Source organism: Saccopteryx bilineata, chromosome 3 (genome assembly GCF_036850765.1).
Source record: "Saccopteryx bilineata isolate mSacBil1 chromosome 3, mSacBil1_pri_phased_curated, whole genome shotgun sequence".
Lineage (NCBI taxonomy): Eukaryota > Metazoa > Chordata > Mammalia > Chiroptera > Emballonuridae > Saccopteryx > Saccopteryx bilineata.
The window spans coordinates 236764920-236778204 of NC_089492.1; the positions used below are offsets into that span (position 1 = coordinate 236764920).

General features: G+C 41.6%; 1 protein-coding gene across 3 annotated transcripts in view; it reads left to right on the forward strand.

Moving 5' to 3' along the window:
- The window catches only part of JAK1 (Janus kinase 1), a 158553-nt gene that overhangs the window by 91305 nt on the left and 53963 nt on the right, over nt 1-13285 (forward strand). For 2 of the 3 annotated variants that reach the window (XM_066268971.1, XM_066268973.1), the window contains 2 exons: nt 7935-8016; nt 10598-10796. In XM_066268971.1, the coding sequence (XP_066125068.1) occupies nt 8011-8016; nt 10598-10796 (205 nt within the window). In that variant the 5' untranslated portion in view covers nt 7935-8010. The remainder of the gene's footprint in view (nt 1-7934; nt 8017-10597; nt 10797-13285) is intronic. The other variant, XM_066268974.1, reaches the window with a different exon arrangement.

Here is a 13285-nt window from a genome sequence, read left to right on the forward strand (position 1 = left end):
ATACATGGGAAGTACGCTACAGAGTTTTGTTGCAATGGTACAGGAATGACTGAAAAGCACATAAAGTGAAGAGAAACCATTTCCCACCCTCCATGTTTGGCATGTCCAATTTTACCATATTTTTTACCCCTGTATTCTGTACTCTTCAACAACTATGTACTAGTGGTTTAAAAAAAAATAGCAAAGCATCTTGATACAATGGGGCTTTTAGGAAAACACTTATTGACTTTAATTAAGCAAAGTACTATATTTACTTTGATCAGAAACCCTCTCAGGGAAAGCAGGTTCATCGGGAGCAGTGCAGAGATCCCTGACCCATTGAGTTGGCATTGATTATTTGAACATCCCTAGAAGTTTATTGTAAATGAAGCAGCACTTACGGTTCTGGGGTATTCCTGGAATTGCTGCTATAGTTATAAGTGAGTTATTCTGTGTGGCAGGAGTGGCATATAGAAAAGCCATAATTCTGACTTGCTGACGGGAAGAAATAGCAGATTTTGTATTTTTATTATCTAGCCTTCTTGCTGGAATCCATTAGCTTTGCACAGTATCTTGTGATGCTTTCATCAGAATAGTTATTCTGGGTCTCGGCAAAGCAGGGGGTCACTGGGAACAACAGACACAAGTCATGTCCAAGGCTCCTGCAGCCATGAAACCACTGGTACTGAGGCTGAGGGGAAGCAGAGACGCTTCCCCTGTCTTGGTATGTGTGTTAGGTCGCCAGGAGGTTCCATACCCACGTAGGGTGGGCCTGTGCCAGGGCCACCAGGACTTTCCCTCACCTGCACTCCGGGTGCCAGAGAATCTGGCGCCAGTGTGTTAGTTGTGGGCTGGAATGCAGGCAAGGCCTGGGCACTTCAATGATTTTTTAATGACAGTCTTTGGTAGGAACTCCCTTGCAATGCGATTGTCTCCAAGGTGGATAGTAGATGATCAAATGTACAGAAAGCCAGAGAAGACAGTGGTGTTGGCAGTGAGGCATTTCAGAGCAGTTTTTTCCCTTCCTGTGGAAGAGGCAGGTTCTTGAAATCAGGAGTCACGTGTTTGACTTCTGGCATGCTCACTATCAGCCTAAAACCTTTCTGCTTTTTATGAGAATTAAGTGGAAGTGCCTAGCTCCATGCATTAGATGCAGATATTGGAATTCTCTTTTCTTGACTGGAACTGTATTCCATCAAGCTTATAATCAATTTAACAGAAATTATGGCCAAAATCTGTATGCTTACTGCCTGCTAACCTGTGCATTAAGACATTTAACTCTTAAACTGTATGCAATATACACTATTTTATCCCTCCACTTAAATCTGAGAACATTGAGGTTGAGGAGTGTTAAGTAACTTGCCTAAGTTTAAGATAGCCAGAAGGCAGGGAAGGCAAGATTCAAACCCAGGTCAGGAGGATGGCAGCTCACATTTCTAGCTGCTCTGCTGTGGGATTCTGAGATTTATGAAGAGGACTTTGATTTGTGACCACGCTTTCGCTTAGAATTCCTATTTATTCGTTTGTTCTTCTAAGCAAGCTCACAGCCCACCTTCCACTTCTGCCATTAGTCTACAATTATATTTTAGCACTTAACACCTTTCACATATCTGGCCTGATTTGAAAAAGGCATTGTAGGGGCTTGATAAAGATGTTTGGGAACATCTTTTTGATCCTTACACCAACCCTTTAGACAGAATGTTTACTCTTAGGTTAATGATGCGGAGACTGGGGTTCAGAGGTTAAAACGACTTGCTTAGGGTCACACTTGCTAGTTGTCCATCAAGTCACATACACCCTAGATTACAGAGAATTTTCCATTGCATATGTTGTTTAGCTTGTCACCTTCATCTCTCATTTAACAACTGTTTAGCTACTTATTGTTTAACTACTTACTGATCACTTAGTATGTGCTGGTATAAAGTGCTCAGCATAAGAAACAAGAAATTCCTGCCCTCTAGGTGCTTGTATTTTTGCATTAGGTTTCCTCACCAATTTAAAGATTAGTAGTACTTGCTGAAATTAATCTTAAACCTTATTTCAGTATATTTTCTAATTACATTAAAATTTTTTTCCCTGAGTTCATCATACCTTAATTTATCAACATTTTGTTTGTATTTTCTACTTTCTTCCCCCCCCCCTTTTTTTTAACAGGGATAGAGAGAGTGAGAGAGAGGAATAGATAGGGACAGACAGACGGGAACAGAGAGATGAGAAGCATCAATTATCAGTTTTTCATTGCGACACCTTAGTTGTTCATTGATTGCTTTCTCATATATGCCTTGACCGTGGGCCTTCAGCAGACCGAGTAACCCCTTACTCGAGCCAGCGACCTTGGGTCCATGCTGGTGAGCTTTTTGCTCAAGCCAGATGAGCTCGCGCTCAAGCTGGCGATCTCGAGGTCTCGAACCTGGGTCCTCTGCATCCCAGTCCGATGCTCTGTATTAGTATAGCATTGTATTAGTTTTAGGAATACAATGTAATGATTAGGTACTATATAGATCAGGGTAGTCAACTTTTTTATACCTACTGCCCACTTTTGTATCTCTGTTAGTAGTAAAATTTTCCAACTGCCTACCGGTTCCACAGTAATGATGATTTATAAAGTAGGGAAGTAACTTTATAAAATTTATAAAGCAAGTAAAAAATTAAAAAAAAAAAGCCTGACCTGTGGTGGCGCAGTGGATAAAGCGTCGACCTGGAAATGCTGAGGTCGCCGGTTCGAAACCCTGGGCTTGCCTGGTCAAGGCACATATGGGAGTTGATGCTTCCAGCTCCTCCCCCCTTCTCTCTCTCTGTCTCTCCTCTCTCTCTCTGTCTCTCCCTCTCCTCTCTAAAATGAATAAATAAAAAAATAAAATAAAATAAAATTTATAAAGCAGAGTTACAGCAAGTTAAAGCATATAATAATAATTATTGTACTTACCAAGTACTTTATGTCAGATTTTCGCTAAGTTTGGCAGAATAAATCTTTATAAAACAACTTACTATAGTTAAATCTATCTTTTTATTTAGACTTTGGTTGCTCTGCTACTGCCCACCATGAAAGCTGGAACGCCCACTAGTGGGCGGTAGGAACCAGGTTGACTACCACTGCTTTAAGGTATACATAGAGTAACTCACAGGTGGTGTGATGGCTTCTTTAGTAAAAACAATCATACCCATACTATTTCATTTTGATTAACACTCATCCAGTCTGGTTTTTTAATTTTTTTTTTTTTTCATTTTAGAAAGGAGAGAGAGAGAGACAGAGAGAGAGAGAGAGAGAGAGAGAGAAGGGGGGATGATCAGGAAGCATCAACTCCATATGTGCCTTGACTAGGCAAGCCCAGGGTTTCAAACCGGCAACCTCAGCATTTCCAGGTCGATGCTTTAACTACTGCACCACCACAGGTCAGGCATCATCCAGTCTGTTTTTATCATATAAACTTGGCAGTGGTATTCGACCAAAAGCGCTAATATTGTGAATATTAATATCATCTTTTTTATGTCTCTTTTTCCGCTGTTCCAAATTTAATTTCATGTTCTTTCTTATACCGATTCCTATATTTCAAAAGATGTGCTTAAAAAATATAAGATGGTTTCAGTATCTCCAGAAATTGTGCATTTTGAAAATAGTTGTGGTATTCCATCTGTTGCAGTTTAGTCCTTGCTCAGGCTCACAGATTTTGATTTGTTTCTGTTACTTTTGCCTCATTCAGAAAGTATCAGATGTACTTGTCTCTTGTACAAGACCTTTATAAAATTTTTTTTTTGTATTTTTCCGAAGCTGGAAATGGGGAGGCAGTCAGACAGACTCCCGCATGTGCCCGACCTGGATCCACCCAGCATGCCCACCAGGGGGCGATGCTCTCCACTCTGGGACGTTGCTCTGTTGCAACCAGAGCCATTCTAGCACCTGAGGCAGAGGCCACAGAGCCATCCTCAGCACCCTGGCCAACTTTGCTCCAATGGAGTCTTGGCTGCGGGAGGGGAAGAGAGAGACAGAGAGGAAGGAGAGGGGGAGGGGTGGAGAAGCAGATGGGCACCTCTCCTGTGTGCCCTGGCCGGGAATCAAACCCAGGACTTCCACACGCCAGGCCGACGCTCTACCACTGAGCCAACTGGCCAGGGCCTATAAATTTTTTAAAAATTGAGAATCAACAAAATTTCCCTGATTATTTTTATTGTTATTTTTGTAAAGTAACCTCCACAAGATTGAACCACAAAATTATCCTCTGTCATGGAAAGGAAGACATTTTCTTTCAAATCCTTGAAAATTTATAAGTAAATTTGGGTGGATGATTCACTGTTGCCATCAGAAAGCTTTTGATTACTCACTTTTATCCCCATTTTCTGAGCTTCATTGTTTTCATTTGAGTTGGGAGTGGAACCCAATGAATTGTGTTATTTTTAAAGGACATTGTGTGATTCCAACTGGTCAGTTTTTCCTGACATTAAAGATTTTCTTTTTGTATCTTATATCAAGAAACTTGAATTGATTTCTTGGGATTATCCAAAGTATTTATAAACTTACCTTGTACTTTTCCTACTATTGTAAAAATAAGTATCTAGAACATATTGTTTAGTTCATTTGGAAGGAAGTGTTATTTGAATGAAGCCATTACACAAATGGTGTAGCACCAAAAACTGTTTGTCATCCTGAATGAGGACAGTTGTCATTTCATATAAATTGGATCAGCAGCCCTAGGTTTAAGTGCTTAGGATGATGTCCAGCATGTCTTTTAATTGCTTTTAAAATTTTTGTCATTAGACTGTCAGTTTTCTGAGAGTAGGGATTTTGTTGTTATTGAATCAGCATATAAAACATCATAGTAAATGCATATTGTCTAGAAATTCTGTTGCTGATCTTGTTTTCTCAAAGAGTTTAATCTTTAGGCTGAGCATCACAAATTGATACTATTTTTTGTCCTGTCTAGAAATACTGGAGATCAGTTTGGAAATTAGATGCAATGTGATTTGAATATAATGTTGCTTACAGTGGAAAAAGAATAATGGAAAAACCAAACCCTTCTTGATTACAGGTTTTCATAGAATCCTAGTTCTAGAAGAATGTTAGTGATGTTAGTCTGATCCCTGAATCTTACATGAGGTGCAAGGCAACCCTATAAATTCAAGTAATAACGTAATCTGATGGTGCACATTAAGGTGCTTTGTGAGTTCTAAAAAGATTTATGCTGTAGCTCTTTTTAAAGAGCCTGGACTTGGTGGAATTTATAGGTCTCTTCCTGCTCTAAAATCCAAGTGAGAGACAGCACAAAGGATAGCATAAAAGCAGTCTATAATCAATAGAGTGTGTCACTGTGTCATCTTCTGTATCTGTAGCTAACTGTGTCCCTTTCCTGGTTTGAGGCGGGCTTCTTAATGCTGTAAAGCATGGCACTGACCTGGATAACTTTTATTCAGCCCTGGCAACAGAATATGTGGCATGCTGCAGTAAACCGGGGGCAGAAAGGCCCGAGATGTGCTGCTGGCAAGTACTGCCAAAGATAAATGGGCAGTGCTGTGCTTCACCCTTATGTAAAAGGAGTATTGGAGGGATTTTCCTGTTTATGCAGCTGTAGAGAGCAGACTAGTTCCTCTGTCTGCAAGGTCTTTACATATGCTAATCCTTCACCCAGACTGCTTTCTCCCCACCTCCCCAGATACCCATTACTCTTAGGTCAGTATTAGTTCCCTCTTGAGCCCCATGCTAAATCACATTCCTCTTACATGAGCTTTTTTTTTCCTCCAGGGCCGTTTAAGCTCTTTATACTTTTACTAGTTTCTGTGCATTTTTGTTTAATTCCATTGGTCCTGTACACTATAAGGTCCATATGATCAAGGACCATACATACCACTCTTGGTCTTCATTGCAACCTCCTGATACAGCTCAGTTTTTGGCACTTGGAACTGTTCAGAAATACTTGTTGAATGAATCTCCTAAATGTGATGTTTGAAATCCTGCTCCTGAGCCGGAGCAAGGCATTAGCCTGTAGCCCATTTCAGGTGGTGGTTTGTTTGGATTCGGGGCAGTGTATCTATTCACATAATTAAAACAATTGATAATATTAAATTTTAAAAGCTGAAAGTCTACTGATTTGTTCTTTGACTTTTTTTATTTTTTTTCATTTTTCTGAAGCTGGAAACAGGGAGAGACAGTCAGACTCCCGCATGCGCCCGACCGGGATCCACCCAGCACGGGGCGATGCTCTGCCCACCAGGGGGCGATGCTCTGCTCCTCCGGGGCGTCGCTATGTTGTGACCAGAGCCACTCTAGCGCCTGAGGCAGAGGCCACACAGCCATCCCCAGCGCCCGGGCCATCTTTGCTCCAATGGAGCCTTAGCTGCGGGAGGGGAAGAGAGAGACAGAGAGGAAAGCGCGGCGGAGGGGTGGAGAAGCAAATGGGCGCTTCTCCTGTGTGCCCTGGCCGGGAATCGAACCCAGGTCCTCCGCACGCTAGGCCGACGCTCTACCGCTGAGCCAACCAGCCAGGGCTGTTCTTTGACTCTTGTTGAAATTATTGTCTATATCAAAATTGTCAAGTCAAAGTTGCCACACAAAATTCATACTTGTCTCTCCTGCCTGGCCTCCTGTCGTCGTTTTTGCTTAGGTCTCATGTACTGCAGAAAGCCTTCTGAAATTAGCCCTCACCAGTGTCAGTTACTGAGTTAGCTAGAGATGCAGAAGACCCCATCCTGACACACACTGTTGGTTTCAGTCTTTTCTGTTTTCCTTTGTGCCATCTCCCATTTGGATTGTACTGTCCTTTGGGACTGGTGGCGTTGCAGCCTCAGAAGTAACCCATCCTCATGTCATTCTCTTCAGTGCCCTCCACTTCTGCCACATTATGCCTGGGATAGTGCTCTTCCTAAAGCTGGATTCTGATAAAATGTGTTGAATGATGGACAGAAAACTAAGACCATAACCTGTATTAACTTGGAAACCACTTTCAAATCACTAAGGGTGGTTGCTCCTTATTTGCAAAATAATTTGATTCTACTATTTAAAAAGAATTTGTGAGAAACACCAGGAGAGTTGTTAAAACAATACAGAGCTGTGTGCGTGCGTGCAAGCTGGTGGTTGTGAGGATGGAACCAGGCAGGCACTTTAAATATACAGAACTAAGCTGATACTCTTCTTTAGCAGTTTTTGAGGGAAGGTTAGGGAGTTTGGAGGGGGCTTTATTTGCTACCTAAGTTTTCAAATAAGAATGGCTCAAAAAATATTTGGTGAACTTAAAGCATTGTCTGATTTATTCCCAGCCCTCCCTTTCATTATACCATATGTTGTTTCACCATTAAAATGAGCCAAGGATAGCCTGACCTGTGGTGGCGCAGTGGATAAAGCGTCGACCTGGAAATGCTGAGGTCGCTGGTTCGAAACCCTGGGCTTGCCTGGTCAAGGCACATATGGGAGTTGATGCTTCCAGCTCCTCCCCACGTTCTCTCTCTGTCTCTCTCACCTCTCTCTCTCCCTCTCTCCCTTTCTCTCTCCTCTCTAAAATGAATAAATAAAATAAAAAAAAACACAAAACTATTTAAAATGAGCCAAGGACAGACCACTTTGGGAGGAGGGTATTAAAGAAAATGGTAGTAGGAAATAAAAGCACAAATCTTTGGGCATGCTAAACTATTGTTCACAGCCTCAGGAGAGAGGTTGTTGATGGAAAAGGTGCACAGTCTTCACTTACACTGGACAGACCACTCTACACCAGGAAGCATAAGTCCTCAGCTTCCTTTTTTGAAGCAATGAAAATAATATCTTCTTTGGTGTTTCCACCCTACCGTGCCTCTGTCCTCTTAGTGTCCTCATCAATGGTTTTTTGTTGTTTTTCTTATTTTTTTTTCCTCCTTCCTCCCAAATGCTTTTTCCTGCCTGCTTATGGTTTAGGTGCTTCCCTAATGAAAGTGTCCTCTTATTTTCTGATTCAGTTACCTCTGCAGCTGATTTATTTATTTATCTTTGTCCTTAGCTCAGTTCTCAACCAGTTTTGGAAAGCAGAGAAGAAAATCCAGTCTGCTTTTGGGGGATATTGGACAGCCGAGTAAATGCAGGTATGTACGTTTGCATACTAAAGAAAAAAAGAACAGCTTTTAAAAAGAATAGTGAAACCAATCTTGAACTTGTAGGGCTACCTGTATTATATCTCTTAGTTCTTTTTATTTTTAAAGATTTTATTTATTGATTTTACAGATAGAGGAGAGGTGGAGGAAGCGGGAAGTATAGTTGCTTCACTTTAGCTGTTCTTGTTGCTTATCGTATGTGCCTTTACTGCGCAAGCCCAGGGTTTCAAACTGGTGACCTCAATATTACAAGTTGATGCTCTGTCCACTGTGCCACCACTGGTCAGGCTGTCCCTTAGTTCTTAAATATCAGTATTTTAATTTTTGTTAACTCTAAATGTCCAATGTGCTGCTTTAAAAAAAATCCCGAGTACAAGAGTATGGGAAGTACAAAGTACAAGTTAAAATTCCCTTTTAGATATTTACCACTGATAATCTTAGTGAATGTTTTTCCAGATTGTAGGTGTATATAACCAAAGGGATTATAATATACATAGTATGCTTTTTTTCATTTTGTAGTATGCCATATGTACCTTTTAGTGTTGGTTCATATAGTTTTATGTCAACTTTTTTTTAGCAGCTGCATAGTGTTGCTGTTGCTGTTGCTTTGTTTAGTGATTCATCTGTTGGACATTGTTGGTTGTATTTTTCCCTCATTTCGAATGGTGCCACATCATATTCATATATATATATATATATATATATATTCGTGTTTTTGCCTTATTATCTCCTCAGGGTGAAAGGTATAACATCATCTTTGAATTCTTCCCCTGCCATGTCTGTCTAGACTCTCAAGGTCCAAGATTAATCTCACATTCTGAAGTAGACATTCGCTACTCTGTTTTCCATGTTTTCCATGGTGGGGTGAATTTGAGGACTGTTGAGTTTTAGAACTTCTTTCATTAACAGTTAATCTGAACCTCAAAGTAAGTTATAAGCTTTGTCTTTCAGCCTGGTTTTTGGAAGATTCTGGTTTCAGATGCATTCTAGAGATTAAATAAGTGAAACTGAATTCCTCTCAGCTTATAGCATTGAGGCATACCTAGTTTATGCCCCTCCTAGAACCGTCTTAGCTAACCAGGGCAGCAGCGAGGCCAGGCACATGAAGTGGGTGGAGAGAGCTGTGACTACTGTCTACCCTGTATAACTGGTCTTGTTCTCTGGAGCTTCCTTGGGTCATTCTGTGAGCATGTAAGTCTGTGTTCAGTACTTGGGAAACAGAGATGAATGACACAGTCCTTGTCTTAAGAGAACTCGCAGCACGAGCGAGTGAGAGACAGACACATAAATTAGGTGGTCATAATTCAGTGTTGTTAGTGTAGAGTGGTGAGTTTGGGAGGGCATCTAACTCAGAATGAGATGGAGGTTCAGAGGCAGTTTCCTGGAGGAGGTAATGTCTGTGCTGAGTTTTAAAAGATTGAGGTTTGCCATGAAAGTGATGAGCAAAGGCAGGAAAGTGAGAAACCCCAGATTGGGGGAATTGGTGGTGGGTGGGGCAGGTAACTAGATGAGGGCAACTTTGTGGGTGTGAAGCATGAAGAAAGGCTGGGAGTGGTAGCAGCTGAGACTAGTGAGGCTTTCTGGCTGGACGATGGAGAGCTCTGTTAGGAGTTTGAGGGGTTTTTTAGATTACTGGAGGGGGGGCTTGGGAGAATCTGATTTGTGTTTCAGGTCCATTACTGTGGGGCTAAGTGAAGGCTGGCTTGGCAGGCTGGAGGAAAGTTGTGACCTTGGGGCAGGGAAGTTTGTAGGCCTTTGGTGTTGGGAGTAAGGGGAAGAAAATGTATAGGGGTTTCCCTTGTTCCCCTTTCCTTTCTAGCCTGGCCTAGGCCTAAGTTGCTGAGATTGGCTGTTTGATCCTAGTTGCCCTCCCTTTTTAGGAAGCTCACATAAATGACCTTTTTTGCAAGCTCTTCTCGAGAGGGTTCTGAGCTTTCCAAAGCAACGCTGCCCATCTCCATTCTGCTGCCATAGCTTACTACCCTCCTCCTGCCTGCCCACGGTGTGCTGGGGATCTGGCCCCGTTTATATTTCCATGACCCTTCCATGTGGCTTATGAACGTGAAGTACTTATTAGTCACTTTGTGTGCATTATGTTAGAGCCAGCCCTGGGCGGGGGGGGGCATGAAGATGGGTAAGACATGCGTACTGCCCTTACTGAGCTTGTAGTTTAGTGGGAGATAGACATAAAATTAAAACACAGTGGGAGTCGTGCCATAGCTCTGTTCAGAAGTGAATGATTCCAGTAGAGTTAGCAGCAGTGTTAGTATTACTAACATCAGTGGTTCCAGAACGAGCTACATTTTTCAGCTACAGCTTGTGTGCAATTAGAGAAAATAAATTTAAGCAGTGTCTAAAATTATTCTGACTTTTGAAAATATGGTCTGACCATTATTCGTTAATTAGAATGTGTAGGTCATTATTTTCTGTAGTTTCACCTCTCCTAAGCTCTGATGCATTTGATTTTCAGGGAGGAAAGGCGCAGAAAGAGGTACCTTCCCTCCCTTTATAACACTCTTTACCAGTGGAACTTTTAGCACATGGAATGACCACAATGTTGTTTTCCCTACAGTATCTAAATATAAAAGAGGACTGCAATGCCATGGCTTTTTGTGCTAAAATGCGGAGCTTCAAGAAGACGGAGGTGAATGTGGAGGCCCCTGAGCCCGGGGTGGAAGTGCTCTTCTACCTGTCAGACCGGGAGCCGCTGCGGCTGGGCGGCGGGGAGTACACGGCGGAGGAGCTGTGCATCAGGGCAGCGCAGGAGTGCTGTGAGTACTGGCGGCCACACCAGGCCTGGGGCGGCAGGTTTTAGTGGCACACCATCCTAGAAACAGATCTGGGTGTGTCTACCTCAGGTGACCCCACCAGATGGAGAGAGATGTGGGCTCTCAGAATCAGGGGTTCTATCCTGCCTCTGCCACTTCCTTGCGTTTGACCTTAGGCCAGTGACTTGAATTCTGAGAGTTATACTTTTCACTTTCTTCATTGCAAAGTGTTTTATTCCTGCTGTTACTAATAATCTGTGAGATAACAAGGAGCAAAGCTTGCCTTCTGTGGAGGCTTAGTTTTTATTTCCCTTACATCTATGAAATTGGAGTAATATCAGCACTAAATGAACAAAGCACCCAGCATGAAGTTACAAGTTCAGTAAGTGACATCTCTCAATATCATAATAATTGTTCAAAACTTCTGAAAAGTATGATTCGTCCTCCTGCTGTGACCTGCCTCCTCCCCCACCCATGTGATGCCGAGGTGAAGTGAGAAATTGAGTGTCACTTTATGGCTTGGTCAGATTGCCATGTTGTGAAAAGGACAGTGAGGCTGTGAACAACACAATCCATTTTTTTTTAAGTGAAGCTTCACTCACTAAACTTAAACTTAGCCTGTTGCCTTCAGAAGGTGGAAATCAAACTGAGTAACAAAATAAAGCCTTTTTCATTATCCTTTAAATCTGGAGTCATTGGCAGTTTTTGCCTACCTACTTTAAATGACAAAGTTAAGTTGTAGAAACTTACAGATCTGATCCACCTAGATCCTGTAATGATGGTTGTACAACTCTGTAAATATACTAAAATTCATTGAATTACACCTTTAAAAAAGGTAGACTTTGTGGTATGTAAATTATATCTCAGTAAAGCTTTAAAAAAAAAATCAACTCACTTTATGATGACAAAGTAACTATAATGGCAGTCTGATCCATGCTTTATTTACATCATCTTTAGCCCTCAGAACAACTGTAGGGGATAGTGTAGTTCTTTCAAGACTCGTCTTCCTTGTTTGTAATACAGCTTGTCTAGAAATCCATTTTCTTTCTGATATATATCTTTCTGTCTAAAATGCTTTAAAAACCAGGGTTTTAATTTTTTAAAAATTGGTGCTAGGGAAAAGTATAGTAGACTCTTACTAACTAAATATAACAATAACACTAGGAGAAATGATTAAGTATAGATTATAAGGGAGAAATGCATTAATACGTATTTAAAGATATTTTGACTAGATAGCAAAGTATACATATATAAGGAACTGGCTATAGACATCAGCTTTAAAAAATTTGTAGCCTGACCTGTGGTGGCGCAGTGGATAAAGCGTCGACCTGGAATGCTGAGGTCGCCGGTTCAAAACCCTGGGCTCGCCTGGTCAAGGCACATATGGGAGTTGATGCTTCCTGTTCTCTCTCTATCTCTCCCTCTCTCTCTCTCCTCTCTCTCTCTAATAAAAATGAATAAATTTAAAAAAATCTAAAAAAAAAAGTGAGCAAACTAAAAAAAAAAAAAATTTGTAATTAGCAAAACAACTAGATATAAATTGATGCTTTAAAAATATATATATATAATATACTGCTTATAAAAATTAGGGGATATTTCAAAATGAAGCTATAAAATATCCCCTAATTTTTGTGAGCAGTGTGTGTGTGTTTGTATATACACTTTTTTTTTATTATTAAGTGTGAGATTCTTTTAAGACTCTCTGCAGGGAGGCAGAGACAGACTCCTACATGTGCCCCAACCAGGATCCACCTGGCAAGCCCCCTATGGGGCATGCTCTGCCCATCTGGGGCATTGCTCCATTGCTCAGCAACCAAGCTATTCTTAGCACCTGAGGCAGAGGCCACAGAGCCATCCTCAGTGCCTGATGCCAACTCACTCCAATCAATCCATGGCTGCTGGAGGGAGAGAGAGAATGACAGAGAGACAAAGAAAGGAAGAAGCAAGAGAGAAGTGAGAGAAGGGTGGGTAGAGAAGCAGATGGTTGCTTCTCCTTCCCTCACCAGGAATCGAACCCAGGACATCCACAACTCTGGGCTGATGCTCTGCCACTGAGCCAATCAGCTCTCTTTTTCCTGGAGATTTGGTTTGTAGTGTTTGTCATCTTTGCCCAACTTCTTGCCATCAGCATAGCAGGTATAAACCTCAGTTTGTGAACAAGGATAATTTGCTGAATTGTTGGCTACAGTTAAGAGATCAAGGAGGCCCTGGCTGGCTAACTCAGTTGCTTAGAGTGTCGTCCGGAAACACTAAGGTTGTTGGTTCGATCCCTATGCAGGGCACATACGGGAAGCGATCAATGAATGCACAACTAAATGGAGCAATAAATGAATACTTCTCTCTTCTCTCCCTCCTTTCTTGCTCATTTCTCCTTCTCTCCCTTTCTCCTTCCCTCCTTCCTTCCCTCTCTTCCTTCTTCCTCTCTCTAAAAATCAATTAAAAAAAATTTTTTTAAAAGATAAACTGCTGCTGAAGGGGATAAGAGCTTATGA